This window comes from Rhinopithecus roxellana, chromosome 12 (genome assembly GCF_007565055.1).
Source record: "Rhinopithecus roxellana isolate Shanxi Qingling chromosome 12, ASM756505v1, whole genome shotgun sequence".
Classification (NCBI taxonomy): Eukaryota; Metazoa; Chordata; class Mammalia; order Primates; family Cercopithecidae; genus Rhinopithecus; species Rhinopithecus roxellana.
In genome coordinates, this window is record NC_044560.1 from 119498883 (window position 1) to 119526012 (window position 27130).

The 27130-nt window shown below is 44.5% G+C and overlaps 2 protein-coding genes across 5 annotated transcripts in view; one reads left to right on the forward strand and one right to left on the reverse strand.

Moving 5' to 3' along the window:
• Nucleotides 1–27130, reverse strand: part of LOC104680941 (zinc finger and SCAN domain-containing protein 5A) — a 92676-nt gene that overhangs the window by 32865 nt on the left and 32681 nt on the right. The gene's annotated exons all lie outside the window — the stretch shown is intronic.
• EDDM13 (epididymal protein 13) overlaps nt 17286–27130 on the forward strand; it is a 38182-nt gene continuing 28337 nt past the window's right edge. Inside the window, exons 1-2 of the mRNA XM_030913639.1 lie at nt 17286–17370; nt 20587–20604. Coding sequence (XP_030769499.1) covers nt 17286–17370; nt 20587–20604 — 103 coding nt within the window. The remainder of the gene's footprint in view (nt 17371–20586; nt 20605–27130) is intronic.

Below are 27130 nucleotides of genomic sequence, written 5' to 3' on the forward strand. Positions count from 1 at the left end.
ATTACAGGTGTGAGTCACTGTGCTCAGCCTGTATTTTTAATATGTAGTGCATGTCCTTATATTTTTCAGGTGTGTGCATGTATACATATATACATACACACATTATATATGTATGCGCACATATGCACAGACACGTAATTTAAGATGCAGAAAAACTGGGGGAGACGCTGAGGAGATTTAAACATGGGTGTGGCATGATCCAGATTTCATATCATTCTGGCAGTTAGTGTGGAGACAGATATAGGGGCAGCCTCTAGTGGCAGGGACCAGTGGGCAGGTCACCTAGGGTTTGATCCCAAACATCCAGGCATGTGACGATTGTGTCCTGAGTTCAGGCAAGGGCTGTTGATGAAGCAGAGGAAATGTTTGGGAAGCACTGGAAAAATCAGGAGGCACCTGTTTTGCGATGGATTATCTGTTGCAGACAGTGGTGAAGAAACAAAGCAAACAGGTGGTTTTGGGGCCTCCCCAAAAGGGGAACCCAAGATGAGGATCTGGTGGGAAGGGGAAATTAAATGTTCGTTTAACTTAACATGCGGAACGTCCAGAGGTATATTTGCCGTCAGGGGAATACCTGGATAAAGGTTCTGGAATAGACACCTGACTTGGCCATCGCTTCTAGAGGGGTTAGATAGCCCCTCAAAAGAGAGAGTGTGGACAGAAGAGCCGCATGTCAGGCTTAGGTCCGAGACGGGTGAGTTTGCAGGAGGAGTGATGGCAGGAGAGTGGGGAACCAGGGGCATCCCGAGTTTGGACAGAGGCAATGTGAATGGACAGAAAAGGAGAGATTCGAGTGAGATTTAGACGTTAGAATCCCTGGAACTGGGTGACTATCAGGGCTGGGAGGAGAACAAAGGGAGGCAGGTGGACATGAACCCAAGGGTTGATCTCCACGTTCCCAAGAGATGTCATGGGAGGATACGGAACATTTGTCCCTGGGATATGGACTGCAGCGTCCCTGCAGTACTAAACAGATCACTGGCATGTGGGAGCGAGATGCCCACCATTGTTACCTGGTTGAAGAGCTGGTCTCCTTTCATACCTGGCTCCTGCCTCCCACCACTTCCCAATCTTCTTAGACACGGGTGCAGGGAGACTCCAAGACTCACACCTGGTTCCTGCCTCCCACCACTGCCCAATCTTCTTAGACACAGGCGCAGGGAGACTCTACAAGACTCACACCTGGTTCCTGCCTCCCACCACTGCCCAATCTTCTTAGACACAGGCGCAGAGAGACTCTGCAAGACTCACACCTGCCTCCTGCCTCCCACCACTTCCCGATCTTAGACACGGGCGCAGGGAGACTCTACAAGACTCACACCTGGTTCCTGTCTCTCACCACTGCCTAATCTTCTTAGACACGGGCACAGGGAGAGTCTACAAGACTCACACCTGGTTCCTGCCTCCCACCACTTCCCAATCTTCTTAGACATCAGCGCAGGGAGACTCCAAGACTCACACCTGCCTCCTGCCTCCCACCACTGCGCAATCTTCTTAGACACAGGCGCAGGGAGACGCTACAAGCTTTTCACACCTGGCTCCTGCCTCCCACCACTGCCTGATCTTCTTAGACACAGGCGCAGGGAGACTCTGCAAGCCTTTTGCAGGTTTCCAGAACTCAGCTCCCACCCGCCTCTTGGTGCTATCCCAGGGTAGTGAGGGGGTGTGGTTTCAGCACAATCAACCTTATCTTTTCTGCGAGCCTTTTCCGGGCCACCAATAGAGTCTTCCATAAACACTGAGCACTGACTACATACTAGGTCTTGTGTGGGCAAAAGGGACACCGAGAGGAAATGGAGTCTTTGTCCTTGAAGGTCTCGCCTTCCAGTGTGGGGGTGACACGTCTTCCAGTGTGGGGGTGACAGACAGGCCTTCCAGTGTGGGGGGGTGACACACACACAAACACGCTTGCTGTGGTTTCTGAAGACGATCACACAGTCTCCCACCTGATCTGTTCAAACGTGTCACGTCCTCATTAAGGGGTGGAGTTGGATTTCTGTCCCCTTGCATCTGGGCAGGGCTGTGACTCGCTTGTCTCCAACAGAAAGTGGCTGAAGGGACATTGCGTGACTCCTGAGGCTATGTCAGAAAAGACGATACAACCCACCCCTTATTTGCACGAAGGCCTCAGTTCCCCTCAGCTGTCCCATTGTCCAGAGGCTGCCATGTTGTGAGGGCGCCCCACCTAGCCCACGACACATGGAGAGGGCCTGAGACAGCATGAAAAGAGAGAGGTGGTGGGTGGGCTCCAGCTGCTTCAGTCACCTGCAAATCCAGCTCTAGTCAGCACAGAAGAGACCCTGAGCCATAACCACCCAGCTGAGCCCACCACCAATTTCCTGACCCACAGAGACACTAAAAGCACTACTGTTGTTCTGAGTTTCTGACTCACTGAGTTTTGTTGTGATGTGTCATACAGCCACAAATAACTGGAACTGCATTGTGTCTTCCCACTCTGTACTTATTTTATTATTATCTTTTTAAATAGAGATGAGGTCTTACCATGTTGCCCAGGCTGGTCTGAGCAACATGGTAGAACCGTGAACTTCTAAGCTCAAGCAATCCACCAGCCTCGGCCTCCCAAAGTGCTGGGATTATCGGTGTGAGCCACCGCACCCGGCCTCACCCTGTAATTCTGATCTTACCCTCTTCTTACCTGGACCCTCGTATGATTTCCCTGGGATCTCAGTCTCTAGAATTCAATCAGCCTTTTCTTTGGGATTTGGTTCCTGTTCATGCCTCTGATTTGCCTTTTCTGTCTTCTCTGCCCCTTTTGTTTGTGAGAGGCACTTGTGAAATCTATGGAGGTATGCTTGTGGCATGTGTACTCAAACTTCTAGTGGCAGAAAATTCATGTGTTTGAGTAGCTAAAAATGGATTTTAAGGGAGGATTTCTGTGCATGCCAAGCAGCTTATCTGAATGTAAATGAAAAAGTTGGCCAGGCACGGTGGCCCACGCCTGTCATCCCAGCACTTTGGGAGGCCAAGGCAGGTGAACTGCTTGAGCTCGGGAGTTTAAGACTAGCCTGGGCAACGTAACAAAACCCCATCTCTACAAAAAATATAAAAATTAGCCAGGCATGGTGGTACATGACTGTGGTCCCAGCTACTCAGGAGGCTGAAGTGGAAGGCTAGCTGAAGCCAGGGAAGTCAAGGCTGCAAGTGAGCTGCGATCGTACCCTTGCACGCCAGCCTGGGTGACAGAGCGAGACCTTGTTTTAAAAAAATAAAAATTAAAAAATTGTTAAATGCTGTAAAAAATGTTTTTAAAAAGAAAAAAGTTAATTAAAATAACAATGAAACAATATCGACAAAGAGAACACCACTAACTTCAGGTTTGAGCCTCTGCTCTCAACCAGCAAAACTTTTCTAAGTTCTGTAATATCCACCAACCATGGACATATTAGAGATAATTTTAGGCAATATATATATTTTGTTTTAGTAATTACATATATTTTTAAATCTTTGGAATTTCTTCTTTTTTTCCCCTCTGGTGCTGAAACTAATATAATTACATATTTTAATGTGCAGTAAAATATCAGTAGGACAAAAATCTGCAATTTTATTGTATGTAGGTATTGCTTAGGATAAAGCTACAGTGATCATCTAAGTAAACAATTTAATATGTTTGAGGAAAATCAATCAATAAAAAGTAATACTAATAATACACATGGAATTGACAAAAAACTATGAAGTGGTACTTTCTTGAGAGAAGCTTGGGAAGCCCTGAGCTAGGAGATATTTTTCTTTTAATTTATAAACATTTGGAGAGCACTCTTGTTTTGTAAAAATTACCTCACTTAAACTCCACAACCAACTCCAAGAAACTGTTACACTCATTTTATAGAAATGGAAAATGTGGCCGGGTGTGGTGGCTCACGTCTGTAATCCCAGCACTTTGAGAGGCTGAGGTGGGTGGATCACCTGAGGTCAGGAGTTCAAGACCAGCCTGGCCAATATGGTGAAACCCCATCTCTACTAAAAATACAAAAATTAGCCAGCTGTGGTGGCGGGCACCTGTAGTCCCAGCTACTCAGGAGGCTGAGGCAGGAGAATTGCTTGAACTCGGGAGGCAGAGGTTGCAGTGAGCTGAGATTGTGCCACTGCACTCCAGCCTGGGTGACAGAGGAAGACTCTGTCTCAAAAAAAAAAAAAAAAAAAAAAAAGAGAAAATGTAGGGAGCTTAAGTGACAGAGACAGGAATGAAGTTCAAAGCCTGGCTGATGGCCAAGTTGATGTTGTCTACAGTATATGGTACTGATCTCCCCCTGGTAGCTCAGGGGCTGTGACATTCCTAGAACAGGCATCTAATCTGCCTCCATCAATCATGGAGGACTTCCTGAAGGAAGTGACATCACAGCTGGGACCTTCCCTTAGCTCAGGCACATCCTTCTCCTAACAATGGCCCCCACTGGTGAATGAAACCGAATTTTCTTTAGAGACAACCCTGTTATCTGTCCAGTATTCCCCAGAAGAGGCTGGATAAAGCACAGACAAGCTGACTGACTTCAAAGTGTCTTTCAGGACTGGATCAGATCCATAAGCAAATTTAGAGAGAGAAAGAAAGAGAGAGACAGAGAGAGACAGAGAGAGAGAAAGAGAGAGAGAGAGAGAGAATCAAAATAAAACTGAAAAGTGTCAGGGGGAGAAAAAGAGATTATTTCTTCAGACTAATATCCTGTTTGGAAACACCAAAAACTGGTATTATTGAAAGTTTCATATGTACAATAAAGAGTTTAAATAACAATTCAAGTCTTAAAGTTTGGCTATCACAATTTTTCTTTATTTTTGTTTGTTTATTGAGGTGTAACTTACATATAGTGAAGTGTACAATTCTTAAGGTTACAGTTTAATAAATTTTTACATAAGGATAGACGGATAGATTCACATAACTATGACCCAGATAAGGAGACAGAATATTTCCAGTAACTCAGAAGTCTCCCTCTTGCCCCTCCAATCTGTGCCTACCTACAAGTAACTACTTTTCTAACTTTTTTTTTTTTTTTGAGATGGAGTCTCACTCTGTTGCCCAGGCTGGAGTGAAATCTCAGCTCTCTGCAACCTGTGCCTCCCTCCTGGGTTCAAGTGGTTCTCCTGACTCAGCCTCCTGAGTAGCTGGGGTTACCGGCGCCTGCCACCATGATCAGCTAATTTTTGTATTTTTTAGTAGAGACAGGGTTTCACCATGTTGGCCGGGTTGGTCTTGAACTCCTGACCTCAAGTGATCCATCCGCCTCAGCCTCCCAAGGTGCTAGGATTACAGGCATGAGCCACCGTGCCCGGCCCACTTGTCTAACTTCTATCACCATAGATTAATTTTGCCTATTTTAGAGTTTCATAAAAGCGGTATGTTACAGTATGCAGTCTCGTTTCTAATTTTTTTTTCTTTTTTTTGAGATGGAGTTTTGCCCTTGTTGCCCAGGCTGGAGTGCAACGGCATGATCTTGGCTCACTGCAACCTCCGCCTCCTGGGTTCAAGCAATTCTCCTGCCTCAGCCTCCCAGCCTCTCAAGTAACTGGGATTACAGGCGCCCACCACCATGCCTGGCTAATTTTTTTTGTATCTTTAGTAGAGACGGGGTTTCACCATTTTGGCCAGGCTGGTCTCGAACTCCTGATCTCAGGTAATTCACCCGCCTCGGCCTCCCGAAATGCTGAGATTACAGGCATGAGCCACTGCACCCAGCCCGATTTTCATTCAACATTATATTGATAAAAGTCATCCTTGTTGTTGTATGTATTGATAGTTCATCCCTTTTATTGCTGTGCAATATTATTTATCCATTCCTTGATTTATTTATCCATTCTATTGTTGACTTACACTTAGATTATTTCCAGTGTTTATCTATATGCACAATTATGCTATAAGTCTTTTTGCATATGTCTTTTGGTAGAAACAATACTTAAAAAAAATAAATCTAGTAGATTATAAATTCTTTTTTTTTTTTTTTTTTTTTTTTGAGATGAGTCTTGCTCTGTCGCCCAGCCTAGAGTGCAGTGGCCGGATCTCAGCTCACTGCTAGCTCTGCCTCCCGGGTTTATGCCATCCTCCTGCCTCAGCCTCCCGAGTAGCTGGGACTACAGGCGCCCGCCACCTCGCCCGGCTAGTTTTTTGTATTTTTTAGTAGAGACGGGGTTTTGCCGTGTTCGCCAGGATGGTCTCGATCTCCTGACCTCGCGATCCACACGTCTCGGCCTCCCAAAGTGCTGGGATTACAGGCTTGAGCCACTGCGCCCGGCCGATTATAAATTCTTCACTGATGTGCAAGGTAGGAGTATGTATTACTAAACACAGAGAAACTTGGTAGAGACTCCTCACATGCTCATCTGAATGATGCCTTGGGACTAGTCAGCGATCCTTTTCCCTTCTTAGGGCCAGGCATACCTCCAATGACTTGATAACAGCTTCAACCCTTCTTCCAAGAAGAATGCCCACACACTCAACATTTAGCACAGCGCCGCTGGAATGTGGTGATACCTAAGGCTGTTCCAGCTTTGGCCTTCATGAGACGGTGAGCTGGATGAAGTGCATTTTAAGGGTAAGCGCTGAGCTCCTGCTTATGAGCGATAGCCCTTCCTTGGGCCACGAACATGTTATGTGCCCTCTGGAGCAAAGAATATTTCACTTTTCTGAAAGCCAGAGCTTTGGGATCCCAGAGCTAGTAAGAATCATCTTATTCATCTTCCTTTCATCTCCAAGCCAGAAGGAGGCTCGCTGAATTCACAGGGATGGGGTTCCAATAAGGGCATTAAGGAATCCTGCATCTGTGCGCTCAGGACCTACCAGTCCCAAGTGGCTTTATTTGAGAGATAAAATGTTCTGAGAGCTTCAGCAGTGACTTAACCCAGAAAAATTGCAACTCTAGACCCTGGAAGTTCTAAACGAGGCAACCAGAACATCTTCCCATGTCCTTTGGAAGAAACTCTTAACACTTTCCTCTTTCTACTTCTACCTAAAGCATCTGAAAGAAGGGAGGCGACAGAGAATGATGCATTTAAACAAAGACCAGGAATTGCTAAGATCACCATTTTTAAATAAGTATAGATTTCACAAGAACCTCTGAGATGATAATGCATAATAAAATGTAATATAATTATAATAGTATTATCACGCTTCTATGAGCCATATAAATATTATGTGCTACACACATCGCTAAGTGTTTTACAACCTTCACCTCATTTATTTCCCCCTAAAAGCCTATGATTTTACGTAAGAGGAAAATGAAGCTCCAAGAAAAGCTTTTTTTTTTGGAGATGGAGTCTCACCCTGTCGCCCACGCTGGAGTGCAATGGCACGATCTCGACTCACTGCAATCTCCGCCTCCCAGGTTCAAGCAGTTCTCCTGCCTCAGTCTTTTGAGTAGCTGGGATTGCAGGCACCTGCCACCAGGTCCAGATATTTTTTGTATTTTTAGTAGAGATGGGGTTTCACCACGTTGGCCAGGGTATCTCAAACTCCTGACCTCAAGTGATCTGCCTGCCTTGGCCTGCCAAAGTGCTGGGATTGCAGGCGAGAGACGCCATGCCCAGCCCAAGAAAGACTTTTTGGACAATATTTCAAGGCAAGTGAGTAGCAGGGTTGGGATTTAGACTTAGATCTGACTCTCAAGTTCATGCTCATTCCACTATAGAAGATGACTTGTTTGTTCAGGTCTTCCTATTAACTGAGACCTTCCACCTTCCAGGAATGATGCAGGACATTCCAAGAAAGACGTGTTATGGAAGTGACACCAGATCTGAATCCTGAAGTCAAAGTTTCATTTAGTAGAAAAACAAGGTAAGATGAGGACATGTTGGGAGACTGGACTAAAGAAGGACGAAGAGTCTGTATCAGGGGTTGGCAAACTATAGTTCGCCATTTGTTTTTATGAATAAAGTTTTATTGGGACATAGCTAGCTCCCCTTATTTATTTATTGTCTCTGGTGGCTTTCTCACTACAATGGCAAAGTTGAGTAACTGCAATAGGGACCATATGGCTAACAAAGACAAAAATAGTTACCATCTTGCTCCGGACAGTAAGTTTTCCTACCCTTGATCTAGGTCACACTAAAGCTTTTAGTTATAAATGCTATCCTAGGGCCGGGCATGGTGGCTCGTGCCTGTAGTCCCAGCACTTTGGGAGGCTGAGGCGGGCGGATCACTTGAGGTCAAGAGTTCAAGGCCAGCCTGGCCGACGTGGTGAAACCCCATCTTTACTAAAAATACAAAAAAATTAGCCAGGTGTGGTGGTGGGCGCCTGTAATCCCAGCTACTCGGGAGGCTGAGGCAGGAGAATCACTTGAACCTGGGAGGCAGAGGTTGCAGTGCGCAGAGATCGCACCACTGCACTCCAGCCCAGGTGACAGAGTGAGACTCCATCTCGAAAATAAATAAATAAATTAAACAAATGCTTATCCTGTATGTGGTGTTGAGCTGTGGAAGGATTAGGAGTAGGGGAGACATACAAGTTTATTTCAGAATTACAAAAAAATCATTCTCAGATCCATCCCAGCACAGGGCACTCCCACAATAAAGGCATCAACAACAACAAAATCCCAAAACATCTTCACTTCTCAATCTTTTACCTTGAATACCATTTCAACAGATATTAACTGAGCATCTAGCATGCACCTACACTCTATGTAAGTAGTTAAAGCAGTAAGCAAGCAGTAAGGCTTGAAACTTAAAGCTGGTGGAAAGTAGACCGAGGAAGCGAGCATTCTCTTTGAGAGATACAAAGCAAGGAAGACTATATACAGAAGGACAGCAGCCAGAGGTTGCCTCAGAACACAAACAGAGCTGAACTTCTTGAATCAAGTGGGTTTTTTTGGGGGTTCCAGGGGCAGGAATGGACTTTGGCTAGCTTAAAAGAGAAATCACTGGAAGGAACTGGCAAAGGGGTGGAGTTCAGAGGATTCAAGTGGAGGCTGGAGAGTGGGTTTGGGACAGAGTGAAGCCTGGGAAACCAAGAGATTTCTGTATCATGAGCCACTCAACACTGTCACCTGAAAAGCATTCCATCTGCTTCTTCCACTCTTGTTTTCCTCAAGTCAAGATTTAAAGTGCCAGGTAAGCAGTCTAATTAGGTTGGCTGAGGACACAGGTTGGTTGGCTTTAGTGTAAAAACAAGGATCTGGTGCAAGCAGCTTTGAGGGACCCTGCTTGCCTTTCATTATAAGAAAATGGGCACGTGCATTAACTATCCCACCAGGACCACACACAGTGGAGCAGAGGTAATTCTTCCAAAGGAAATCAGGATATAGAGACTTAGCAGCTAAATAAGTTCACAAATGTCAATCATACCCGTATAGATTCAAATCCTACCTCTTCCAATTATTGGCTTTGTTGACTTTGGGCGAAGTTATCTCATTTGCAAAGAGAAATTATAATACTACCCAACTCTTTTTTTTTTTTTTTTTTTGAGACGGAGTCTCGCTCTGTCGCCCAGGCTGGAGTGCAGTGGCCGGATCTCAGCTCACTGCAAGCTCCGCCTCCCGGGTTTACGCCATTCTCCTGCCTCAGCCTCCCAAGTAGCTGGGACTACAGGCACCCGCCAACTCGCCCGGCTAGTTTTTTGTAGTTTTTAGTAGAGACGGGGTTTCGCCGTGTTAGCCAGGATGGTCTCGATCTCCTGACCTCGCGATCCACCCGTCTCGGCCTCCCAAAGTGCTGGGATTACAGGCTTGAGCCACCGCGCCCGGCCAATACTACCCAACTCTTAAAATGATGAGTTAATAGATATGAAGGGCTTAGGGCCGGAAGCGGTAGCTCAAGCCTGTAATCCCAGCACTTTGGGAGGCCAAGATGGGTGGATCACAAGGTCAGGAGATCGAGACCATCCTGGCTAACATGGTGAAACCCTGTCTCTACTAAAAAAAAAAAAAAAAAAAAAAAAACTAGCTGGGCGTGGTGGCGGGTGCCTGTAGTCCCAGCTACTCAGGAGGCTGAGGCAGGAGAATGGCATAAACCCAGGAGGCGGAGCTTGCAGTGAGCTGAGATCTGGCCACTGCACTCCAGCCTAGGTGACAGAGCGAGACTCCGTCTCAAAAAAAAAAAAATGAAGGGCTTAGAACCATGTCTGGCACATCATAAGCACCTGATGAAGGTTACCTGCTGAGAGTATTATGATTATTACTGCCTGCTTGCTAAAAATAGCACCAAGTGGCAGAGCCATGGTGAGATCTAGGCCTTCATTCCAAAGCTCCCACTCTTTCTGCCAAGCCAAGCTGCCTTTGCAGATCCAACCTCAGTTAAATGAGATGATAATCTGTGTGAAGTTGTTGGGGCAGGTGCCCAAAGAGGATGCTCAATTTGTGCCCAAGATTTTCTTCCTCTCTCCCCAAAGAAGTGAGTAGACTTTGCTTTCTGCTTGGGAGATGCCTTTCTTTCTTTCTTTTTTTTTTTGTTTTTGAGACAGAGCCTCACTCTGTCACTGAGGCTGGAGAGCAGGGGCACGATCTTGGCTCATGGCAACCTCCGCCTCCCCGGTTCAAGCAAGTCTCCTGCCTCAGCCTCCCGAGTAGCCAGGACTACAGGCGCCCACCACCACGCCTGACTAATTTTTTGTAATTTTAGTAGAGACGGGGTTTTACCGTGTTAGCCAGGATGGTCTCGATTTCCTGAGCTCGTGATCCGCCCATCTCGGCCTCCCAAAGTGCTGGGATTACAGGCGTGAGCCACTGCGCCCGGCTGGAGATGCCCATATTTAATAGAGAACCAGGTGGGTGTAAGAGGGCCCAGGGAAAACAGACAAAGAGGAACGTTCCTGGTTTGTGCTTACTACCATTCTCATGGCGGAGCTCTCTCAGGTTTGTTGACAATCTGTCCCCTGCCTACCACTCCAACTTCTCCTCCCTCCACGTTCCCATGAGCTTATCCTGCTCCATCCACAATGATCTTCTGTCTGCCCCTCAAATTCTTTCTGCTTTTGTCTGCCTCAGGGTCTCTGCACAGGTTGTCCCCTCTGTCTAAGCTACTCTTACCCCAGATCCTCATTCAGATCTAAACTCAAGTGTGACCATCTCAGTGGGGTCTCTCCTGACAGCCCGAGCTACGGCAGCATCTCAACCCCACCACTCTCTCACACACGGCCCTATTTTAGTTTCTTTGCAGCAATGACCAGTACATGAAATTATATAGGTGTTTGTCAATATTGTTGCTTGTCTTCCTATACCAGACTATAAACCTCACAGGGTCAGAGAAAGCGTATCCCCAACACCAAGACTGCTTGGTTCATAGAGGGTGCTTTTTTTTTTTTTTTTTTTTTTTTTTTTTGAGACGGAGTCTTGCTCTGTCGCCCGGGCTGGAGTGCAGTGGCCGGATCTCAGCTCATTGCAAGCTCCGCCTCCCGGGTTCATGCCATTCTCCTGCCTCAGCCTCCCGAGTAGCTGGGACTACAGGCGCCCGCCACCTTGCCCGGCTAGTTTTTTTGTATTTTTAGTAGAGACGGGGTTTCACCGTGTTAGCCAGGATGGTCTCGATCTCCGGACCTCGTGATCCGCCCGTCTCGGCCTCCCAAAGTGCTGGGATTACAGGCTTGAGCCACCGCGCCCGGCCCATAGAGGGTGCTTTTACGTATACGGCTCTGTCAGAAGTCTCATGGCAACCCTGTTAGGTACATAGTCTGATAAAGCTGAGAGGGAGCTTAGTATCATGATTTAGAGCAGTGCTGTCCAGTATGGTAACCACCAGCACATGTAGCTATGTCGATGTACATGCATTATAATTAAATAAAATTAAAACTTCATTTCCTTAGTTGCATTAGCGTCACCTCAAGTGCTCAGCGCCACATGTGGCTAGTGGCTACCATTCTGGGTAGCACGAATATAGTACATTCCTATCACTGCAGAAAGTTCTATTCGACAGGGCTGGTTTACAGCATGCACTGCAGATTCAAATACTTAGCTTCGAATCCCGATCCTGCCCATTACTAGTGGTGTGATTTTGAGCTGACCTTATGCTTTTAGATCTCCCTTTTTTCATCTATAAAATGAAGCTAGTAACAGTTGCCATCTCATAGTGTTGTACGAGTTATTACAAGCAAAGGCCCTTGGAAGAGCATCTGGGATGTAGTCAATGCTAGGAAAAGTATCAGCTGTTGCTGTCACACCTCCATTTTTACTCCTTGAGAAACTGAGGTCCGAAGAAAAGAAATCCTTGTCCTAGTGCACAGAGCCCGGAGGTGGAGGGAGCTGAGCTTTGATCCCACACCTTTATGATTTCAGAGCCTGGCTAAATCTGATGACACTTTTCAGGTCCCTCCTGGGAAAATCCCTTACACTTCTGACCCATTGCTCCCTTATCTGTTCAGTGGGGGACAGAAGACGCTAAGGGGTCCTCTATCCAGGATAGACATGAAGGAGCTGACTGGACAGCCAGCCAGAGCCCAGGACATGGGTTGTCTATTCTAGGGCCTAGCCAGTGGCTTGGGACTCCTTGGAGGTTGGGAAGCCAGGCTGCCTAGGACACAGAAGCATTGGCGTGGCTGAGAAGGTCATGCCAGCTGCAGCCGAGACCCCTTGTGTGGGCGCTGCCTCGTGGGTGTAATGGCCACTGCGGCAGGGACAGAATGCTCATCCCTCCCACCTGATCAAGCTCTGGAATTGCCTCGGGAACTGCACAGAGGGGTTGAACTATTTCCATTAATTTCTTGGTAGAAGCCTCAGATGCTGCTGCTGCTGCTGGTTTAATTTTTAAATGTAGTTACTTTTAATATGCGCAGTCCCTATGCTTGTACTGTTTTGTTTTGGTAACATGGGATTTTTTAATTGCTATTTTTAGAGCTTTTAACACATTTTTCTACATTTAAAAATCTTTTAATTGAGGTAAAATTCCTATGATGTAAAATTAACCATTTTAAGTGTACAATTCAGCGGCCTTTAGTGCATTCTCAAAATTGTTCAATGGTTATCCATATCTAGTTCTAGAACATTTTCCTTACTCCTTACTCCTCACTCCATCTTAGTAAGCAGCCATTCCTCTTTCCCTCCCCATTCCTAGTCCCCAGCAACCACTATCTACTTTCTGTCTCTAAGGGTTTACCTATTCTGGATATTACATATCAATGGAATCATAGACTAGGTGGTCTTTTATGTCTGGCTGCTTTTACTTAGCATAATGTTTTCAAGGTTCACCCATGTTCTAGCATGTATCAGTACTTGATTTCTTTTTACAGTTGAATAATATCCTATTATATGGCTATACCACACTTCACCCATTCATCTGGTGATGGACATTCCAATCATTTCCATATTTTGACTCCAGTGGATAGTGTTGCTGTGAACATTCATGTGTAAATATTTGTTTAATTACCTGTTTTGAATTCTTTTGGGTACCTTACCTAGGAGAGGACTTTCAGGGTTATACGGTAGCCTATATTTAACTTTTTGAGAAACTGCCAAACTATTTTCTTTTTTTTTTTTGAGACGAAGTCTTGCTCTGTCGCCCAGGCTGGAGTGCAGTGGCCGGATGTCAGCTCACTGCAAGCTCCGCCTCCCAGGTTTACGCCATTCTCCTGCCTCAGCCTCCCGAGTAGCTGGGACTACAGGCGCCCACCACCTTGCCCGGCTAGTTTTTTGTGTTTTTTAGTCGAGACGGGGTTTCACCGTGTTAGCCAGGATGGTCTCGATCTCCTGACCTCGTGATCCACCCATCTCGGCCTCCCAAAGTGCTGGGATGACAGGCTTGAGCCACCGCGCCCAGCCCAGCCAAACTATTTTCCACAGTGGCTATACCAATTTACATTTCTACTAGCAATGGATAAGAGCTCTAATTGCTCCACATCCTCTCAATATACCTTAAAAAATTCACAATGATATGGCATAATAATATAATAATTAATAAATGTTGCTATCATTAATAGGAGGAAACCGAGGCTCAGGGATATACTCAATTGAGCAAGTTCATGCATCTGTGTGGCAGGCAGAACAACTGTCCCTGAAGATACCCACACCTAACTTCTGGAACCTGGGAGTGTGTTACTCTCAGACGTGATAAAAATAAGATTGTTAATCAGCTGACCTTGTGGGGAGATGATCCTGGATTACTGGGGCAGGTCCAACGTAATCACAAAGGATCTTGTAAGTGAAAGAGGGAGGGAAATGGGTAACAGAGGGAGACGGAATGATGAAAGCAGGGAATCAGAGCAATGTACGGTGAGAAAGACTTGACCGGCCATCGCTGGCCTGAAAATGGGAGAGGGCTGGAGAGAGATTTGAAGATGCCGTGATGTTGGTTTGGAAGATAAAAGAAGCTGACCAGGCGTCAGGAATGCGGGCAGCCTGTAGAAGCTGCAGAAGGCAAGGAAACAAATTCCTCCTGGAGCCTGCAGAAAGAATGTAGCTTTATCAACGCTTTGCGCTCAGTCACCCCACTTCAGACTTCTGAATGCCAGAGCTGTATGATAATAAATTTATGTCGTTTTAAGTCACAAAATTTATGGTAATTCATTATGGTAGCAAGAAGAAACTCATGCTGGCTGTCGTGTGGTGGGGCAGGGGATTGGCATCACACCGGATTGACTCAGTGTCTGTGATTCTAACTGACTGACTGACTGTGACTATGAAGAGCAGGTTTTTTGCCGTCTCCAGGTCCAGCACCACTTCCCACTCCACATAGACATAAGTGGATCTCGCAAACATCATGCTGGGCAAAAAACAAAAAGATCCCAGCACTATGGGAGGCCGAGGTGGGCGGATCATGAGGTCAGGATTCGAGACCAGCCTGGCCAACATGGTGAAACCCCGTCTCTACTAAAAATACAAAAATTAGCCGGGTGTGGTGGTGCATACCTGTAATCCCAGCTACTCGGGAGGCTGAGGCAGGAGAATCGTTTGAACTCGGGAGGTGGAGGGTTGCAGTGAGTTGAAATCGTGCCATTGCACTCCAGCCTGGGCAACAGGGTGAGACCCCTCTCAATACATACATAAATAAATGGCAAGTTGTGCAAGAAAGATTCAGTGAAACACCAGTTAGAATAAACGTAAAAACACAAAAAATGGTATTACACAGGTGTATTGGAGCCAGCTTATCATGAGGGTCAATTGTTACGTTTTCAGTTTTCTACATTTAAAACATCTTTAGATTGAGGTAAAATTCCTCAATTTAGCTGTTTGCCTAACATAGCCCAATACTCAAAACTAAATTGTATAAACTTGAACATAAATAAGTTATAATAAAAACAAAGTAATGAGCACTAAAAGCTCATCACTTCCTACTTGTGGCTCCCAAAACATGGTGGCAGTGGTGGTTGGTGTGCAGTGGGTGGGGCAGGTGCTACTGTGTAATGGATAGGGACCAGAGATGTTGCTAAACATCCCACAAAGTGTAAGACAGCCCCCACCACAAAAACGATCTGGTCCTAAATGTCAGCTGTGCCAACACTGAGACATCCTGATCTTTCCCAAAGCATGAATTCCTCATGAGTGAGGCCAGTATCTGACTCATCTCTGTCCCCAAATCACAGTCTGGCAGAGAGGATATTGCTAAAGAATATTAATGATGCTCTGCATCCCAGGCATTTGTTGCATTTAAACCCTAGTGTTACGAGTTAGGGACTATGATTATATTTGATAAAGGAAAGAAACAGCTGTGCTGAATGAGGCCGCTAAGGAAGGATGGAAAATCGAAACGTAGGACTAATCAGAAAAATCCAAATATGCTCCCCCAACCAATCACAATAGCCTCTAGTTAGCCACTGCCAGCTTCCTTATGTCAACGGCCTCCAATCAGGCACTCTTGAAGCCTTCCCTTTCTCTCACTATAAGCTTTCCCACTACCCTGCCTGCCTTTGAGTCTGTGGCAAACACAAAGGGTGTCAGCTGACTCCCTTATTCTAGCAAGCTCTGAATTAATAGCCTTTGCTTGTTTTCATTGGGTGGTCTTTATTTCCACATAGCACAGGATGTGAAAAGCCTTCTGCATGTTGCAGGCCTTGTTTCTTCTCCTCGTTGTAACAAATCCTGTGGTGTCACGTTTTCCCAATGATGAGTTGCCAGGACCATGTGCTCACGAAGGAGGGGAGCTCTGGAATGTGGCAAATGGCCAACAAGAACTCTCCCCTCCAGCCTACTCTGAAGGATCGCTGAGGTGTCCCCTGATGTACATGAGATGGTCCAGCTTGTACTAGGGATTGAAACATAGATAGTACCAGAGATGGCAGCAGGACAGAGACCCCTGCAAGAGTGGTCATCCCTCCACACCTAGAACTCTTTCCTTCCAGGAGACCACACACAACCCTCCGTTTCTATCAGGCTTGACGGAAGTATCATAGAAGCCTTCGGAGCTGAGATAGACCAGCAGTCTCTACACTCTACCTTTATTCTAGAAGTCCAGAGGGATTCTGGATCAAGTTCATATCCCTGCCAACAGCCAAAGCTCTTGACTGTCCAAGCAATTTCTAAGAATTACCAGTGGAAACAGTTCCCTGTGGCTGTTATGAAAAATTATTACAAACTTAATGGCTACAACAATACATCAAACAGCCGTGATATGATAGTATCCCATGAGATTAGAAATACCATTACTCCAATTTTATAGATGCAGAAAATGAAGCACACGGCGGTTAAGTAACTTGCTTAGGGTACATAAGCTAGTAAGTGCTAGAGATAAGTATAAATGTAGACATCTTTGGAAAGGAATGTACACAAAAACGTAAAAACCATACTTATGTCTGAGTAGAAATACGATAGATGTTGTTCGCTTGCTTTGTTGTTTTTCTGAAATTTACAGTATGTCTAGGACTGGGGTCCACAAACTTTTTCTATAAAGGGCCAGACAGTAAATATTTTAGGCTTTTCAGCCCAGATGGTCTCTGTCACAACTACAAAACTCAGCCTTGTAGCCTGGAAGCAGCTGTAGACAATATATAGTGAAATGGCATGGCTGTGTTCCAATAACACTTTATTCGTGGACACTGGAATTCACATTCTATGTAATTTTCATGTCATGAAATATTTTCTTTTGTCTTTCCCCTCCAACCATTAAAAAATGTAACAATTACTCTTGGATCATAGACCCTACAAAAACAGGAAGAAGGCAGATCTGGCCAGCAGATCATAGGATGACAAGCATCACACTCAGTACGAAACTGTTCTAAAATATTGCTTTAAGATGAAAAAGCAGATACAGTTCTTTGGTCAGCAGTTGGTGGCGTGGGCACAGGTCTGGAGACCTGCCAGCCTCCAGGCAGGCTAGAGGGCAGGTGTGGGCAGTTAGTTTTGTCCCTGGAGTCTGGGAAGACGGTGGGTGACCAGACAGTCTTGTCTATCCTGAGAGGAGAACATTCAGCCCAAATCCTAGCCCCACTATGCACAGATCAGAGCCATTTCTGAAAATGTCGCTGCTGGTTCTGCTTTTCCTGGGATTGGCAGAAGCCTGTATTCCTCGTGAAGGTAATGCTCCCAGCCACGCCTTGTGTCCCCTATGTACTTTCTTACAACTGGGGAGGTTCTTGTGGGCTGGATTCAGAGAGAAGCTCCTGAAGTCTAACGGACTTCTTGCTTCCCATTTAGACATTCACATTTCCCTTGATGGACACGGTGGGGTGAATGAGTCAAGGTTGCTAGCCCCGGCCCTTGGAGATACGCTTGTGTCTGCATCCTGGTTTCTATCGCTGATTCTTTGTGCCTTTGGGGAGACATTGCTTCTGCAAGCCTTGCTGTCCTCATCTGACCAACAGGGCTCACAAGAATCCCCAGTTCATGGGACAGTTGTATGTCACTGATGAGCTTATGTTGTGCAGTGCCTGGAAGTCAACATTACTGTAGTTAGATAATTCTAGTGAGACTCCAGACCTTTGCAACGTAGAGACACCAAAGAGTATACTGGGAAGAGGACTTGGGTCTTGCCACAACTCTGAGCTCCCGTTTCCTCATTTGATCCACAAATGTTAATTCCTGGTTCTTTCCACGGGCTTGATGCTGGGAATACAGTGATGAAAAAGACAGAAATAGTTCTGTCTTCATGGAATTCTCATGCTAAACAAATACATTCTAGTGTGAGGATTCCGAGATGGCCTCTCTAGAAGAGTCACATTTGAGGTAAGGAATAGGAGATGGCCAGCTGAAGAGTCAGGAGGGACTATTCCAGGCAGAGACCTGAATATGCAAAGGTCCTGGGGCAGAAGGCGTGGAGTCCCTTCCTCAGAGAGAGGCTGGTGTGTCAGGAACTTGGTAGACAGGAGGGGCATGGCGGTGGGACTGTTACAAGTAAGAAGAGAGAGGAGGCAGGAAACAGAATAGACAGGGGCAGGTGGGTCACAGGAAAAATTCTGGAGGGTATCCTAAGTGAAAAGGGAGCTGTTAAAGGGTTTTCGGCAAAGGAGCATCATATTTAGGAGTGTGTGTGTGTGTCTCTGTGTGTGTGTGTGTGTGTGTGTGTGTGTGTGTGTGTGTGTGTGTGTGTGTGTGTGTGTGTGTGTGTGTGTGTTTAAACAATCTGTCTTGCCCCTCAGGAAAGAATGGATTAGGTGGGAATCAGAGTAGGGGCAAACACACAAGTTAGAACAAGTTGGTCATCAGGGTGAAGATGGGGATATGCAGAAGGTTATAAGACACTGAGGAAAGAGCTCACAGGATTGAGTGATGGGTCAGATGCTGATGGCTGGGGAAAGAGAAGTGTGCAGAAAGGTTCTTTTTATACATACATGTATTTGCAACTGCGTAGTTGAGGCTGCCCTTAACTGAGATGAGAAAACTCTGTAAAGGCCGGGCACGGTGGCTCACACCTGTAATCCCAGCACTTTGGGAAGCCAAGGCGGCTGGATTATTTGAGATCAGAAGCTCAAGACCAGCCTGGCCAACATGGCGAAACCCTATCTCCGTTAAAAATACAAAAATTAGCCGGGCATGGTAGTGGAGGCCTGTAATCCCAGCTACTCAGGAAGCTGAGGCAGGAGAATCGCTTGAACTCAGGAGGTGGAGGTTGCAGTGAGCCGAGATCCTGCCATTGTACTCCAGCCTGGGCAACAGAGCAAGACTCTGTATGTTTCAAAAAGAAAGAAGAAGAAGAAGAAGAAAAAAGTAGAGGAACATGTTTTTTAAAAAATTTATTTTGAAGTTATAGAAAAGTCACAAAAATTGAGTTTCTGAATATTCTTTGCCCAGTTACCTCAGCTGTTAACATCTTACCTAACCATAGCACAAGGATCAGAAGCAAGACCCAACACCAGAACAAAACTGTTGAAGAAATCACAGACTTCAAATTTTACTAATTTTTCTACTAATAAAAAAACTATTCTATTTGAGGATCCAATCCAGGATTCCACCTTACATTTTACATTAAAAAAAATTTCTTTTGGCCTAAAATCTAGTTCGTGCTCAACCATGCTGCATTTCGTTATCCCATCTCCTTTAGTCTTGTGATTTGTCCTTAGAACAAATGTGACTGAACCTCCTCCATCTTTCTTTGTCTTTTCATGACCCTGAAACATTTGAAGAGCTCTGATCAGTTGTTTTGCAGAATGTCTCTCAATTTGGGTTCGTCTGAAGCTTTCTCATGACTGGATTGAGACTATGCCTTTGGGGCAGGAATACGGCAGAAGTGGTCTCATACCCCTCCCAGAGAACTGTTCAGGGATCCCGTGATGTTGATGTGCCTTATTACCCACGGTGTTAACTTTAGTCACTCGGCTAAGGTGATGTCTGCAAGGTTTCTCCACTGTTAAGTTACTATTTTCCCCCTTTGTAATTAATAAATATGCTGGGGGAGGAATGTTGAGGCTATGCAAATACCGTTTCTCCACCAGTGTTTGCCCATTAATTTTAGCCTCCATCTGTGGCTCTTGCTTGCAGAAATGACTGCTACGGTGTTTCTCCAATGGTGATTTTCTATTCCCCTTATTCCTTCTACATATACTCAATGGGATTTCTCTGTAAGGAAAAGCTGACTTTTCTTCCCTGTTTGTTTATTCAAGTACTGTATTAATTCATATCAGTGTGAACTCAGAGAGATTGATCGTATTGGGTGGGTGCAGTGGCTCAAGCCTTTAATCCCAGCACTTTGGGAGGCCAAGGTAAGAGGATCACTTGAGGCCAGGAGTTTGACACCAGCCTGGGCAACATAGTGAGACTCATCTCTACAAAAAATAGTAAGAATAACAAGTATTGCATCAGCAGATTATTTTTTAATGGATAGGGGTGTGATGACCACAGATTCTTTTTTGAACAGGCTAAGCCTGAAGTACCTGTAAGACGTTTGGGACACCCATAGATAGCAAGTTCTGTGAGAACAGAGTTTGGGATGTCTAGTGTACTCTTACACCAGAATTTCTCTTTCCAATCAGCCTTACAAACACCTACGGAACAGGAGCTGAATCTGATTTATCTTTGTCTCCAGCACCAAACATAGGCCAATGCCCAGAGCATGTACCATGTAAACGTTGATTGGATGGATGATGAATGAATGGATGTATCGATGGATGGATGGGCTGATAGATGGGCCCGAGCAGCTTTATTGAGAGCAGTGAGTGGGTCAGCTGGTCTCCAGGAACACTTCTATCTCTGGTCTTCTTGGTTATTGCACTGATCTGAGTCTAATGCCGATTTATCTCTCTGCTCCCTGCTCCCTGATCCTGCTGTGAACCGGCCGGTTGATGCTTTTGTCTCCAGTTGCAACTAAAGAAAAAAGTAAGAACTGTGGAACCCCCACGTCTGTATTTTCATAGCTACCTCCCCTAAAATTCTTCTGGATCTTGCGACCTCCCTGGCAATTCTGGGGAAGGGTGGGACTTGGATCTGGTGCACAGACTTGCCGTGGGGTCTGGGCATGACTCGGAAAAGCAAACCACCTTTCTGTTGTTGTCTACAGTGATGCTTACAACTAAAAGAGCAGCCCTCCTTCATTCCTTTGTCTGGGGAAGAGAGGCTCACTGGGAAAATGAGCATTTATCAGGGAAGAGAGATGTCAGGCAGATCTCCATTAGAATAACACCTTGACTTTTGTTTAACACCAGCTGGTGGTTTGGAAACTTCATGGTCCTAGGGCCTCTGAACACGCTAAAAAAATTACTGAGGATCTAAAGAGCTTTTTTTTTTCCCCCAGTGAAGGTTTTATTTATTTATTTATTTTTGAGACGAGCCTCGCTCTGTCACCCAGGCTGGAGTGCAATGGCGCAATCTGGGTTCACTGCAACCTCCACCTCCCCGGTTCAAGCGATTCTCCTCCCTCAGCCTCCTGAGTAGCTGGGACTACAGGCTGCGTGCCACCACGCCCAGCTAATTTTGTATTTTTAGTAGAGACAGGGTTTCACCATGTTGGTCAGGCTGGTCTCAAACTCCTGACCTCAGGTGATCCACCCGCCTTTGCCTCCCAAAGTGCTGGGATTACATGCGTGAGCCACCGTGCCTGGCCAAAGGTGTCAATAAAATATCTTTATTGATATTTACCTTATTATAAGTCAAGGATTTTTAACTTAAAATATTTATATTTACAAATATTATAAATATTTACAAAAAATATTTATATTCACAAATAAGCACATAAAAAGATGCTCAACCTTATTAGCCATTAGGAAAATGGAAGCCAAAGCCACAATGAGGTACCCCTTCACACTAACTAGGGTAGAGAAATTAGATCTGGTGGGAATGTGAAACGATACAGCTGCTTTGGAAAACCGTCTGGGTGTTCCTCAAAATGTTAAACGCTGAGTTACTCAGCAATTCCACTCTAGGTATGTGCCCAAGATAAATGAAACGTAAGTCCACACAAAAACCTGTGCACAAATGTTCACAGCAGCACTATTCCTAAGAGTTAGCAAAGTGGAGGTAATCCTGGCATGCATCAATTAATGAACGGAGAAACAGAATGTGGTTTATGCATACAATGGAATATTATTCACCCACAAAAAGAAACAAAGTTCTGATGCATTCAACAACGTGTGTGAGCCTTGAAAACACTATTCTCAGTGAAAGACGCCAGTGATGAAAGATCACATATTACCTGATTCCGTTTACTGCATATGAAATATTCAGGATAGGCAAAGCCATAGAGACACAATCGACGTTAGTGACTTCCAGGGGGTGAGGGGTGGGGGAATTGATGGATGATGACTAAGGGGTTCAGGGTTTATTTTGGGGTGATTAGAGGCTCTAAAATTGGTGTAGTGATGGTTGCACGAGTCTGAGTATCACACAAACCATTGAAATGGGTGAATTGCACGGTATGCGAATTATATCTCAGTAAAGCTATTATTAAAATATCTATTACTGCATTTAAAAATAAGGATAATACACTCAGAAGGAAGGAGGGTGGCAGCGAGGTGAGGGATGAAAACTACCTATTGGGTACAACGTACATTATACAGGTGCTGGTGCACTAAAATCCTAGACTTCACCACTATACAACTCATCCATGTCATCAAAAACCACTTGTACCCCTAAAGCTACTGACATTAAAAATATTTTGAAAATAAGGATAATAAATACACATATTGACATAAATGTTTTAGTGAAATGGCTGTTTCCCAACCAAAAGTTTAGTGAGAAGAAAGGTATTATTTTACATTTTTGCAAATCTCTTTGACATCTAGTTTAATAGAAAACAGCTGAATTCTCATTTCTGCTTCAGTCTGTCACAATGCGCTATTTTTTTTAGTTTTATGTATTTATTTATTTTGGAGGCATAGTCTTGCTCTGTTGCCCAGGCTGGAGTGCAGTGGCATGGTCTTGGCTCACCACATCTGCCTCCCGGGTTCAAGCAATTATCTTGCCTCAGCCTCCCAAGTAGCTGGGATTACAGGTGCATGCCACCATGCCTGGCTAATTTTTGTATATTTAGGAGAGACAAGGTTTCACCATGTTGGCCAGGCTGGTTTTGAACTCCTGACCTCAAGTGATCTACCCACCTCGGCCTCCCAAAATGCTGGGACTACAGGTGTGAGCCGCCCCGCCCAGCCACAATGTGCTATTTTGGTTGAAGCAAATGAAAATCTAATCTCACACAGATAAGGAGTTGGAAAAGGGAAGATCATGCAGACCAGTTTGAGGCAGAGTTCTCCAGAGAGACAGAACCATGAAGATATAGATATAGATATAGATATATAGATATATTGATAGAGATATTGGAGAATGAATTTGTTAGGGGAATTAGCTCACTCTGTTGTGGGGTCTGCAAGCTGGAGAACCAGGAGAGCCAGTAGTGTGGCTCAGTCCAAGTCTGAGGGCTTCAGAACCAAGGAAGTTGATGGATGGTTCTAACTAACTCTTAGTCTGAGGTCAATGGCCTGCAAGCTCAGAGGACTGCTGGTTCAAGTCCTAGAATCCCAAAAGCTGGAGTACCTGGAGTTCTGACATCCAAGGCCAGGAGAAGGGCATCCTGGCTGCAGAAGGGAGAGCAAGAATTGACCCTTACTCCACCTCTTGGCTTCAGCTGGGCCTCCATCCAGTTGGATGGTGCTCACCCACCACAAGGGAGGGTGGATCTTCCCCACCTAGTCTTCCAACTCACATACCAATATCCTCCAAAAACAGCTTCACAGACACACCTGGGGCAGCCCAAACATTCTCATCAAACGTCAAACCACTCAGGCTTCCCTTTCAGCAGAAGATGGATGGACTCAGGGCCTACCAAAGCAATGAGAATAAATATGTCTTACTGCTATATGGGTACCTCAGTCAAGCTGACACCCCAAGTCAACCATCACATCCCCTGAAAGGGTCTCAGGGACCACCTCCCACCCCACCAAGTGGTCTTTGGATGATACTTGGAGAATTTCTGCTCCAAGTCACATGGAAGGGAAAAAGATCTCTTTTTTTTCCACCCCTACTAGAATGCAAGACTGTAAGTTCCCAGAGGGCAGGGACTGTAGTTTACTCATCTGTTTATTCCTGTAGCCTAGCAAGATTCCTAGTGCTCAGTAGGACTAAATGGAAAGAGGCTTGCAGAATGGAACACACTGTGAAAACTTGTTAATATTATTATTTCAGATTGAAAGGAGATAAAAGGAACCAATATTAATTAAGCATTTAGCGTGTACTGAGAATTTAAAATATGTCATGCAATTTAATTTTCAAAAGAGTAAGCGTCCCATATAGGGTCTGAGATTTCCAAAGCTCTGGATCCTCACACTGGACCATCGTCATGAGAATCACATGGGAAACTTGAAAAATATTTAATCCCCACACCAGACCCGGTGAGCTCAAAAGCCTGCAGAGAAGATTTGGGGTTTTTTATACCTAAAAAGCTAGCCTATGCTAGTTCCTTCCTGTCTTCAAAAGCTGAACCTTCTAAGCCTAAACAAATGCAAACATCTCATGATCCACAGTTTTTGTTTCAATTTAAAATATTATGCTGTTTTAATTAAAATGTTTTGGTTTATGTTACTATTTTATTAACATTTCAATGAACAATTAAAATAGTATTTACATAAACTTTAATTACATTTAAATTACTAATTAAATATTCAATTTAAAACATCATGTTATTTTCATTTAAAACAAGATTTCCAGGGTTCAGAATTCAAGAAGTTCTTAAGGTTATACCAGAAAAAATTCCTTCCCAACCTTTTCACTCATTTCTCTTCCCCAGAAGAATCTGATATTAACTATTTCTTCCAGATCCTTCCAGAGATATTTTATTCAAGTAGAAACAAATGTGTATTTATATATTCAGTCTTGTTGTTTCTATTTTTACAAAAAAGACAGCGTATTATACACACTGTTCTGTATGCACCTTACTTTTTTCAGCTAATAATACTTCCTGAAGATGACTCTGTGTCATTTCATAAGGAGCATCCTCAACCTCCTATTTATACGTTTTTGGCTGAATAATATTTCTTGTATGGAAGTCCACAATTTGTTTGACCAGTCATATACTAATGGCCACTCAGGTTGTTCTCAGCAGTTTGCTCTTTTAAACAATGCTTCAAAGAAAAATTCAGCTTACATGAAATTAGACATATAGGATATATATCAGTGTAGATCTATATATTTATATCTGTAGGATTATACATGGAAATGTGTAGAATTATATCTACAAACAAATATATATTTATCATCCAGATATAACTACTGTCTTAGTCTGTTTTGGGCTGCCATAACAGAATACCTGAGACTGGATAATTTATAATGAATAGAAATTTATTGGCTCATGTTTCTGGAGACTAGGAAGTCCAAGATTGAGGGGTTGTCATCTTGTGAGAACCTTCTTCTTGTGTCATCCTATGACGGAAGGACAGAGAGAGAGAGACAGAAACAGAGATAGAGAGCTTAAAGCTTCAAGCCCTTTTATAAACAGCATTAATCTATTCATGAAAGTTGAGCCCTGTGACCTAAATACCTCCCAGTAGGCCCCACCTCTCAACACTGTTGCATTTGGGATTAAGTTTCCAACACATGCTATTTGGGAGACACTCAAACCTTTACACATACACATTTGACTCTTGAACAAAGTGAGAGTTAGGGACACCAACCTCCAGTGCAGTTGAAAATTCACATATCACTTTTGACTTCCCCAAAACTTAACTACAAATAGCCTACTTTTGACCAGAAGACTTACCAACAACATAAACAGTAGATTAACACATATTTTGTATGTTACATATATTACTATGCTAGAGAAAAGAAAATGTTATTAAGAAAGAGAAAATATGTTTACCCTTCATTAAGGGGAAGTGGGTCACTATCAAGGTCTTCATCCTTGTCATCTTCACAATGAGTAGGCTGAGCAGGAGGAGGAAGGGGAGGGGTTGGTCTTTCTGTCTCGGGTGGCAGAGGCAGAAGAAAATCCACATCTAAGTGGATAAGTATAAGTGTAACCATGTAGTTCAAACCTGTATTGTTCAAGGGTCCATGGTGTGTGTGCGTATGTACACATACACATTTATGTATTTATGTAAATACATATATGTAAGACCAATTTCTGAAACTGCAAAGTTAACGAAGTGTTTCCAACACTCGTGCCACTACAATGCTACCGCTGTACTGATCTTTGTCAAATGGATGTGACAAACTACATAAAAATAGTGTTCCATATAAAGATCGCACTCCATATAACAACAGGCAAATAAATGTTCCATGAAGGAATAAAGAAATGCATGTAAAAATTAACAGAGATGGATTATGTTAATATTAATTCTACTCTCTTCCTTGCATTTTCCATGTTGATTCACCGGCTCCTGGCTCTGCTGCCCCTTCCAGTCAACTGTAAGTCATATCTCTTTCTCCCTACATAAATGGGGAGCCCTTCAACCTAGAGAAGGAAGCGAATGAAAGAGAGAGGCAAAACTGTTGACTATCACATTCAACCAGGGGCAGATTCAGAGGTCCTCAATTCAAACATGACCTCTTCACCCAGAACCTTCAGACTGCAGGGGGTAGGAAGGGTGCAACTGGATGGACTTCGAGGAAGCCAACAAGCCTCTATCATCGGGTCTAAAACTGGGTGTGCTGTCAGAGAGAAAGAGAAAGAGAACACCTGTGTGGTGTTCTGGGAAATAGCTTCGATCCGATTTTCAGTAGGATCAATGACCTACCACAATCTATGAGCCTTCACTCTAGAATGCACACCTGGGTTAGATTGTGTGTATTCATTGGTGGGTTTTAGATGAGAAAAATATGGTGCGGGGTGGGTAAGACGTCTTCCTTTCCCAGAATTAACATCCAGTCTCCGGCTGAGAACTGGAGACGACACTTGGTTACTATGGAGGCCCTCCTTATGCTAGAAATTCAGGTGGAGAAGGGAGAGTCTGGATTCCCCAGGCCACTGGTAATCCTGAAGTTTCTGACTTCAGGGTAAACATGCCTCCAAAGGGGTCCAATGCACTCAGAATGAATTGCAGCTCCCCATTCTGATTCCCTAACCTATCTCAGGACCTATGGGGTGCAATGAGGTAGCAAGGATGACTTAATTCCTTTCATATTTTCTCTGAACCTGCATTGGCAACATGGTTCCCACTGGCTGCCATCGGTCCTGCCCATTCCTGCTGCTTGCATGCCAACAGTGCTGAAAGGTAAGCTTCTCATTCCTCCTCTTTCCCTTTGGGTTCTGTTTGCCTTTGTCCAAAAGGGATCAATGCTGCTGAACTTCGACTTATGTTTCTTCTCTGGTCTGTTCACAGCTTAGCTTCTAATAGAGGAACTAGTGAAACCAAGTGTGGAATTCTCCTTTGATGAACAACAACAAACCCTTTTACTACTCTCCCCGCCAAAGTCAGTT